General features: G+C 37.3%; 2 protein-coding genes across 2 annotated transcripts; both read right to left on the bottom strand.

Annotated features, from left to right (window-relative positions):
• Nucleotides 1–214: 214 nt before the first annotated feature.
• LOC124642122 lies at nucleotides 215–5641 on the bottom strand. The gene is made up of 5 exons (XM_047180437.1): nucleotides 5555–5641; nucleotides 3055–3151; nucleotides 2530–2639; nucleotides 1793–1954; nucleotides 215–307 (listed from the first exon to the last, which is right to left on the bottom strand). Exons 1-5 carry the CDS (start codon nucleotides 5639–5641, stop codon nucleotides 215–217), a joined length of 549 nt encoding a protein of 182 aa, XP_047036393.1.
• Nucleotides 5642–6236: 595 nt separating this feature from the next.
• On the bottom strand, nucleotides 6237–8803 carry LOC124642117. Its single transcript, XM_047180430.1, has 4 exons — nucleotides 8675–8803; nucleotides 7580–7753; nucleotides 6928–7090; nucleotides 6237–6316 (listed from the first exon to the last, which is right to left on the bottom strand). Exons 1-4 carry the CDS (start codon nucleotides 8801–8803, stop codon nucleotides 6237–6239), a joined length of 546 nt encoding a protein of 181 aa, XP_047036386.1.
• Between the last annotated feature and the right edge of the window lie 1616 nt (nucleotides 8804–10419).

Genomic DNA, 10419 nt, shown 5'->3' with positions numbered 1-10419 from the left:
TCACACAAAGACAATGTATATGTATATTTACACACACAAGCATGACTTACCCGCTTTTGTAAAATATAGGTATCTATAAAAGAGACATCATAAATATTACATTATCCTTAAAAAAAGCTACTGATTCAGCAAAAAATACTTAAAATCACGGCTGAGTTGTGTCAGAGTTAAATATATTTTTCGAAATAACTCATTGTCGGAGTAATAGTATTGTCTAATATTGGGTGGAGGTCAATTTTTGAGTATTTTCGTTAAGTGTATCCATTGAGTACGTAACTGTTTGCCACGCAACAAAAGTAATACCACACTGAAACAAAGGAAATATAGATTTTATATGTATAGACAAGATCTTACCTGTGGATTCGCCCGTGTCCCGAGGAGTTCTTCCCGCAAATAGATACAAAATAGCCTCTAGATTATTGTGTAAAGAATTTCATTGACATTGGTTGAGAAATTTTGACATGAAAGCTGGCCATACTCACACAATTATTATTAATTCACAGGGTGAAATCGCGGGCAGAAACTAGTAGGTATTAGTATAAATCGTATCTTAAACATAAGCAAACTAGCTATTTCATATATTATTTTACCTATTGACTTCAAAATATCTTGGGTTTACAAACGAGTCAAAAATTATGGTAAGTTTTTCGAAATCGTGGTTATTTTTCTAGAATGTAATAAAGAAAACACAGAAAATTTATGTAAACCTTATTTACTCATCACCAGAGTTTATAAATCCTATTTAACTAGAACACGAGCGAGGGATTAGTCTAAAAACTAAAACAGTTGTCCCATTGGGTAACCTAATAGAAAAGTTCTAGACTAACCGCGGTTTAGTCCGGCTTTTAACTGGGAGTTACGTAGTTTACGAGACTGTGAGGAATGTGTTAACTTTATAATGTGTTTTATTTAAAACATTTTAAATAAAACATTCTTTAGCAATATTCACTTTGATTCACAATAAATTTGTAAATGTTTACAATAATAGTAATGTGACGTATTTTTTATGTTGACTATTATGATGACTATGTTTTCAGTGATTGATCCTTCTCCGTGTGAGAGGAAGCCTGTGCCCAGAAGTGCGCATTTTTTTAAGCATATCTCAGAGTTGCTTAACCTTATGATCAATCGACACGAGCGGCTTTTCCTTAGCCACGACTTACACTTTCAATTGTATTTTTTTCTGGTATAGGTACGTATCTATCAACCTAGACCGATAATCTTCAAAATGAGGACAAACACGACAGCAACTCGCTTGGGAGAAATTGTAGGCGGTTGAACTTAGAAAAACCGGGTCTGTCTTAATTTACAGTAAAGCTAGCTAACCATAATACACTAGGGTACCCGTATACCTGACTTTGGTCTGCTGACCTTAAAACCTTTTTTTATTTATCACTCTAACATTACAAAGATAACTTTGTGAGTGTGTGCGTCTATGTTTGTAACTTCTTCACTTGCGGATGGATGCGGGAAGTAGTTCCCTCAGGAAATGGGTGAAACCGCTGGCGGAAGCTATTAATAACCAATTAATAATCAGGATTTATGCTATCATTGAAAATCCTTGGCAATCGTAACGGGTAGGCAGAAGCCAGTAAGTCTGATACCAGTCTAACCAAGCTATATTGGAATGCCTTCGTAGCTTGGTTGAAGGGGTCAGATAGGCAGTCGCTCCTTTTAAAGCACTAGCACTCAGCCGCATCCTGTTAGGCTGGAAACCGACCCTGACATAGTTGGGAAAAAGCTCAGAAGATGATTTAAAAATCAAAAAATACTTACTAATCAAATAAAATACCATAACGACAAGCGAAGTGGCAGCCGAAAGCCAATCCATATTGCCGAGCAAACATTTTGTCTGTAAGACACATTCGAAAGATATCGCAAAAACCATTATAAGTCCGATCATAATGTTCAGGACTGTTAGCCACACGAATATTTGAGCAAAACCTTCTTGGTCCTGGAATATAAAATACAATTAATTTAAAAAAAAAACAAATACCTTAGACCGAGTGCCCTATATCAGAGCCATATAGTTTTTATATTTATTTTTATATAAAAAATAATGACGATATGTTGTATCTATACTAATATTAAAAAGAGGAACACTTTGTTTGTTTGTAATGGATAAAATCAAAAATTACTAGACCGATTTAAAAAATTCTTTCACGATTAGAAAGCTACATTACCTGCGAGTAACATAGGGTATATTTTATCTCGGTAGAGGCAGTAGTTGCCACGGCATGCGGGTGAAACCGCGGGAAAACGGTTAGTAAAAAATAATAATGCATGCTACAAAGAGTGTGCTATGCATGAATGTGGAAGGATGGAGAGGCAGAGGTAGACCGAGGAAAAGATGGATTGATTGCCTGAAAGAGGACATGGGGCAGAAGGGAGTGGATGTAAGTATGACGTCTGACAGAGAGGAATGGAAGAAAAAGACATGTTGCACCGACCCCAAATGACTTGGGAACAGGGCAGGAAGATGGTGATGATGAAATAAATAAATGGAGAATATTAGTGAGGAGGGATAACCGATAGGGTTGAGAACAACAGGAACACGCCAGCCGTTATGAAGATGACGGACATTGCTGAAACGCTAGTGGTGATCAAGTTGCTCAGCTCTGAAAGAGCCTGCTCCGGGCCTGAAAGAAAAACAAAGAAAATAAAATATCTATAATTTTTACCTGCCTCGTTGCTCTAATGGTTGCAACCGCAACTGCTATGACCGAGGTCTCGGGTTCGATTCCCAGGTCGGGCCGAAATCGTTTTATTGGTTTAAAAACTTTCACAAAGCAGCCCGTAGCATGGAAGTTTTTGATTGATTCACCCGTGCATCGAAGATCACGTAAATATCGGTCCTGCGCCTGATCTCTCTCCGGTCGTGATGGATTGCCGTCCCATCGGGCTATGAGAGTGAAGGAATAGTTAGTGCACCTGTGTCTGCGTAAATGCTCGTGCACTATAATATGTCCTGCGCAGCTGGCTGATCTCCTTATATGAGAACAGCCGCCGTGGCTGAAGTCGACCTTGGACGCCATTATAAAGCTGTTTACTCACTGGTGATGTTAGAGACATTGCTGTACATATGCATTACACTTTCGAGATTTATATTCGTCCTCTGTTCCATTATGCTGAGAGTTATCGTTCCCGTGGACTGTAACAAACAATCATAATATTATTGCCTTACAAAAAATAATTACAACTTCAATAATATACCTACATAAAATAAAACCGACTCCAATAATATGACTAAGTCTGACAAATGCTATGTTGAAAACCGTATCAAAATTTAGTTTAAAATATAAAAATAATAATAATACAAGTCAAATTGAGAACCTTTGTTGAAGTTGGTTAAAAATAACTTCGAGTGAACTCTGCCGATAAAAAAGTAGCCTAAGGCGATTATCACACTGCCCCGTATGATGCAGCGTAGTGCGTGGATGCGTTTTTTTTCGTTGTATGGAAATATCTCCGTTTGTATGGAAAACACGCATAGTCCAACACACTGAAAATGCATCCACGCGCGTTCATGCGGATCACGCACATACATGCGGAGAAACACGCACCCCCGCGCGTAGGTGCGGGGCGAGACGCAAGGTATGACACACTGAATCCCGCAATGCCGCGCGTGATTTTGAATGGGCGTGACGTGTATATTTGAAAATGGAACTCGCTGTGCGTGAATTTACAAAACGCACCTACGCGCGTGAGTGCGTGAAAAACCCGCACGATGATGCAGATCTGCACTCCCGCAGGAACGCGCGTAGGTGCGTCGACACGCAAGATGCAGCGTGATGCGGGGCAGTGTGAAGAGCACCTTAGTCTGCCTCAACAAATGGGCTATCTAACATCATCTCCCGAGCCTTTTCCCAACTATGTTGGGGTCGGCTTCCAGTCTAACCGGATGCGGCTGGATACCAGTGTTTTACAAGAAGCGACTGCCTATCTGACTTCACGAAATGACACAAACATGAAATGGTCTATCTAACATTGAAACCATTTTTCAAACTGGTCTGGTTCCTGAGATTAGCACGCTCAAGCAAATTTATCCGGGTGCGCGAAATAATACCCTAGGGACGCAAGTAAAGCCCCTGACGGAAGCTAGTAGTAACATAATCGAATTAAAATCCATTCGACCGCATCTTCTGTTTCAATAAATATTCAATCAAATTTCAGAACAAAGCGTAGCAGATGTCAGACTCCCACGCTTTTGTCTGAAATGTATGATTTAATTCAATGTTGGTTTCATTCATATAACTTGGTATAACGCTCGTTTGCAATGAGCGTAGGCAGATCAAGTTATTGTGGGCGAATATTTCAGTAACCATGGATGTAGGAGGGAAGTCTTAGCAATATTCTTGATTGGTGTTTACAGAAATATCTCGTCTTTATTTAAATCACCTTCCCCTCACTTCCTACCGCGCGTAAATAGTAGGTAAATCTTTTTTCTTACGATCTAGACACAAAATTATCAGTGCACTTATTTGCTTCGGCTCAGTCGTTTAGGTAGCAAAGCCCGACGTATAGGCAGACAGACAAAGCTACTTTCGCATTTATAAATAAAAAAAGTAAAGAAGTAAGGATTTCAAACTTGTCTGTAATTAATACCAGGTTACATAACAAGCTTTATCAATGACAAATAATAATGTTTTCAATTGGATAATTATTTTGTGAAGGAATATGTATAGCTTATCGTGTTACGATATGTTGTACAAGCTCTACAAATAGTTTTGCCGGCGGTCTCGTCATTGCTCCCGCCATTTTTGACGGCCTGATTGACACTGCGGCAGAACCTTTGGGCGCTATAGTTTGGGCATATCCGCATGAATTAGAAATGTAAGTAAAAGAAATAAAGTTGTTATTGGTACTGGATTTTTTAATTACATAATTAAATTTGGCTTACCTTAGGATGATTTACTATAGAATTTCGGAGTAACTTCGGGAATTACTAAATGCCATCAGTAGGTAATAAGTAAATAGCATGATTTACAGAACACAGTAGAATTTATGCGTCATACTATGCTTTATCGTTAGTTAATTACATAAGGTTCCTACGTGAGAGAAACTTGTAAGTGCAAAAGCTGACTATGATTGGAACACACATTTATATGATACATACAAAAATAACACGTCTGTCAACTTGAACAAAACTAAGTGAACAACTTACGTGAACATTATGCAACATAATGTTAACTTCGATACTAGTTAATGCCTTTGCCTTGTCATGTAAACCATGTTTAACAGATAATTATAAATTAACCGAAAAAATAGCAACAACGTGTAAATAATCATTTTTTGCCAAAACACAAACGAAAAGTTACATTGTCAATTATTCAATTTATTTTTTGTATTTTTTCCTGTGCACGTAGCTGGAGCAAGTTAACATGCTCAAGTGACAAGTGACAAGGCGTGCTCTTGTGGTGGTATTTTGCTTTGGTACATGCGCGAGTCGCTGGACACGCACGTTTTTATATGCATATAACCGGTGCATGTCTCAACGCCAGCTACGTGCACCGTGTAGACGTACCCTAAGATTAGAAAATGTATGAGTACTTACTATTGCTAAAATTGATATTAATAGCATTCCAACTCTTATGGAAACTACCGCGCAACATGTTTCCACTTCTGGGAATATCTCACACATGGTGACGAGTTAGTCAAGACATTGGTAACAAAATTATATATTATTTATATTAGTAGTTTGACATGTTGTTATTTACGTGAATTTGATGGGAAAATTCACTTCAGTTGGGTAAAGTCGCCATGACATAACCTTGGCATTGAACCATAAACGATTGTTTTCACCAGTTTCCACAGAGAAAATTCTATGAAAACTCGGTACTGCCAAAAAATGGCAAACTTCGGATTAAAGTTTTTAATATGATACACGAAGAATGCGCCCGAAGTTTCTTCTATATCGTGCTGTACCAAGTTTCGTCAAAACCCAAATTTAAAGATTTTTGTAACAATGAGAAACAGAAAAATAATTTTAGTTGGAGAAACATTTTCACTGTCAAACAACATAATCGATATCGATGGAATAGAGTACGTATGGAGATATGAAATATAGTACCTAAGAAGGTTCCAGCATTTTATTATTAAACAACAGAGACAATAAAAAAAGCTTCAAAAAGTATTTCAAAAAACTTTATTGACAAAACCACTTCAGCCACAGAAAACTTGTAGGTACCACAATAACTTTGAACACTCAGCACCAATTTGGAGTCAAAACATAATGTTCAGATCACAATATCACTACTTGACAGAAACTGTAGCGACATCCTCAAACTGTTCGTCACGATTATGAAGTACGCCGTCACTGGAAAAGAAAATAAATTCCATTAAGTAATGGAGAAGAAAAATCTGTGAACTTACATGTGGGCCTGATTATGAAGGAACTAGCTTACGCTAGCAGTTTTACCCGCGACCCTTAAGGACGAATTGGCAAACCCGGAGAAATTGGCCATCTAACACTGAAGTTTTTTTTTTAATAAGTCCTGCAGTTCCTGAGATTAGCGAGTTCAAACAAACTGTTTATATGCCCTCGTTTTTGCATTTGTCAACAACAAAAAAAGTTAAGTACGTTTGGGCTATATTTTACGTCCGTACGAGTCCGAAAACATTTCGGACATTTAGCTTTATTATATTTTATTTACCTAAAGATTTAAGTTAGCAACCCTTAGTTAAGATTAATTTAAGTAAAATCTTAAACCCTTGAAGTACCTATGGCTGAAACAAAATATGAGGTGTCGACCAAATCTTCTAGACATTTTGAACCAAGAACGACTTTTATGCCTGGTTCTTAAGTTAACGTTCCGACAACCACCGTCGTCGCGCGCGCGTTGTTGTATGTTGTTGATAAGTAAATAGATATATAAATTCTATTCTATTTTTCTTTATGGTAAACTATCGATGCCGTTATATACTTACACAAAACATCGCACACAATCAAAAATACTAGCACGGCGCCCGCCACGTAGCAGTTTGTGTGCACGAAGAAACAGAACACGGCCAGCACGAAGAACATTAGCACCACCGTCGAGCTGTACATTATCGCGCCCCACTGGTAGATCTCTATTAGCACTGGAATGTTCTGGAAATACAAAATCAAAAATTAGCCAAGTAACACTGTATAATAATTTAAACGTGTGTGTCGTTTACAGTTCTTTTTACACCTTCTTTCAGTGACATTGATCACTGACTGACTTCTTAAAGGAAATCAACAGATATTGAAATCCTTCCAATATGTTGTGTGTTGGATGTTTGTTCTCCTTTCACGCAAAAACTACAAAATGGAGCTGGCAGTAACATAGCTTCAAAATCAAAAATCAAAGACTAACATACAGACTACTCTTTATCAATATTTGGGGTGTATTTTCCTCGAGACACGCATAAAACCGCGAAACTAGTATTGCTATAATCGTATCACAAGATCTTCATAGAAGAGTAAGTTCGTTCATTTCTGCCGAAAGACGTTCATTCCTTTACAAAGGCACCAAGGTTTGGCACTTTGTTCAATCTTGCGCAATCTGCATCCACTGATAATCAAGTAAATAACTCCACTGATAACCAAAATACTTACACAGCAAGCCCCAACGAGCAGTAAGACGCTGACAATACAGAGCATTATGGAAGCGATTCCTATCGTCATCTGTGCTGACATCTCGGTCATGATGCCGTAGTTCGACAGTACAGGGTTCAGGTCCCAGAAGCCGTGCGTGTGGCTCACGTTTGGAGCGAATAGGACTCCTATTATCTGTGGGAGAAGAACATAGGATAAAGACTTCGAAGAAGAATTTGAAATACGTTTATTTGAACCAATAGAGTTAATGCTCTTTCTATACCCTCAAACAAGAAAAGTTTCCTCACTCTCAGTGAGGAAATTTTGAAAGTTGCCCTATTAAGAACTTCTCAATATCATGATCATCAGCATCATATCATATCATATCATAGCATTTTATCAAATTAGTTAATAAAATAAAAGTTATTTTTAAATTATTATAAATTCCTGATCATAACATACGTAAAAGAGTAAAAAGCCTTGGAAACTACAAAAATATTTCCAAGACAAAGTGAAGACTTTAAAGTGGTGACACTAGAAGAAATCCCTTAAAAACAGGTTTCTACACTCGAGTTCTTTGAAACTGATGGCACACAGCCAACTGTTCTGCCATTTATCATCATACTAGTGTCCGACAACGGTTCCACCCAAACCCGTAGGGACTACTTCTTACCCTCGGATAAAAAGAAGACTTTCTTAGATACAATTGGTATCGTAACAAGTGGTAACATTGACAGAATATTTCAGAATGAATGGACTGGTAGCTCCTGAGATTAGTGCGAAACAAAGTCTTCAGTTTTGTAATGCATTATATGTTAGTATAGATAGATGGATAAATAGAATTTACTTTATTACAGACGTAATGAAATACAAATTGACGGACATCAAATAGTGCTTGTTATGGTTAAAATCTATATTCTTATATGACAAAGCTTCAGAGTTTGTTGATCCGATTTGAAAAAATATTACAGTGCTAGAAAGCCCATTTATCAAGGGAGGCTATAGGTTGCTTTTTATTATGCGGGTGATCGAAATAGATCCTCCAGAAACGGAGATGAAACGACAGGCAGGAGCTAGTAAAGTTAAAAATTTATAAAAAATGGGCACTATACTTACAAATGAAAACACGGCTATCATCACAGTGCCAGCTCTTAAAAAGCAACAGAAACAACAGCTTATAACCGTTGGTAATCTGTCCATATACTTCATTTTGATTTGACGGGGTTTTGTCACAGTTTTCATCATAATGAATAAAAAACTTGTTAATTTTCCACTTTCTAAAACATGTTATAATGATTTTGACAGATTTTGATTGATTGTTGACGCTTGAGCCTTTATTCCTCTGTCAGAGAGTGACAGAATGTTGCTAAGGAGTTTAGCAATTTCAAGGAAAAGTTTTTTCTGCCTACTTGATGATTTATAGTTTGAAGTTCAAGCAAGTACCTACTTATCTTCGGAGTGGGTTTTGGAAATTGTCAAATTTTAAATGCATAAGACGATACTCAAATCGGAAAATTGGTATTCTGGACTAATGTTTCCCAGTTCCCGGAGGTAGTTTTACGGATTATTGATGAAACTGCGACAACTAGTGAGACATAAATACCTATAACAACTTACCATGAAATACATTTCTGTATAATTTACTCTACACAATGATAAAATTAAGGCTATTTTAATTAAACTTTGAAAGAATCGAGCAGAGAACTCTTGACAAAAGATAAATAATTTACAAGTAAACTCGGGAACAAATACGGACAATTTGGGACTTCGTGAGTAATAATTAAAGAATTGTCCTTGAAAACTTTGAATTGAAGATGTCCAAATGAATTCTACTACTAGAAAGAAGTATTTTATTTGTTGAATTGTAAGGTATCTCGAATTCGCTGTATTTCTCAGTCCCAGATCTATGATTAGTTTGTATCAAAATAACTCCCCTATTTATTATACCCACTCCTCCTTTATTATACCTAATAATATCCCCCCAAATGTACTCCCCATATAAACTCCCTTTAGTACGCTCCCTATATACTTCTGCACTACCCTACAACAAGGTGGACAGACGACCTTATAAAGGTCGCCGGAAGACGCTGGATGCAGGTCGCCTCCAACAGGTATCTGTGGAGATCTAAGGGGTAGGCCTATGTTCAGCAGTGGATGTTCTATGGCTGAGATGATGATGATGATGACTACCCTAAACAGAGGACCTATTTACTATCGGTACTGATCTATACTTCTCATACGATTCACGTGCGTGCGCCGGTTTATGGCACTCAACAGGCTAAATACCTCATTTACATTTAGAGATTCATCACAATTATGTCAACGACGGGCTTTCCTCGTTAGACGAGCGACTTTTTAGACGCAGTTCGTTAAAAAATTGTTTAATGTTAATGATCGTTAAGGGAGAAATGTAATAAGGCTGGTTTTCCAACATTTAGGCATCTAGTTTCATCGGCTCATCAGTTTATTTATTTATTAAAAGGTATATTTTATGTAATGTAAAGTACATAACGTGCAACAACAGACAAACTATGTTTATAAGTAGTTACATAGTTTGTGTGCTGGTTATTCCCCATACCACGAGGGTCCTACCTAAATCCTGAACTTTGACAAAAATTATCCGATGCCCTTTTCAGGCTTTAAACTTTTTGTGGACTACATATAATTTGATATGAAATACAGTTTTACTTACGCATTTGTAATATTAGTAAGAATCATGAATTACTGAACTATTCATCAAATTATATTCACATTCAAGATACCTATACTGATTAATTATCACGATCTACAAATTTCTCGTCAAGTATTTTCGTCCGCCCTTCAGTCGCTCGTCACCATCCAGTCCAGCCTTGAGGCACGAA

The sequence above is a fragment of the Helicoverpa zea genome, chromosome 23 (genome assembly GCF_022581195.2).
Source record: "Helicoverpa zea isolate HzStark_Cry1AcR chromosome 23, ilHelZeax1.1, whole genome shotgun sequence".
NCBI lineage: Eukaryota > Metazoa > Arthropoda > Insecta > Lepidoptera > Noctuidae > Helicoverpa > Helicoverpa zea.
This window is presented reverse-complemented; position numbering and strand designations above follow the sequence as displayed.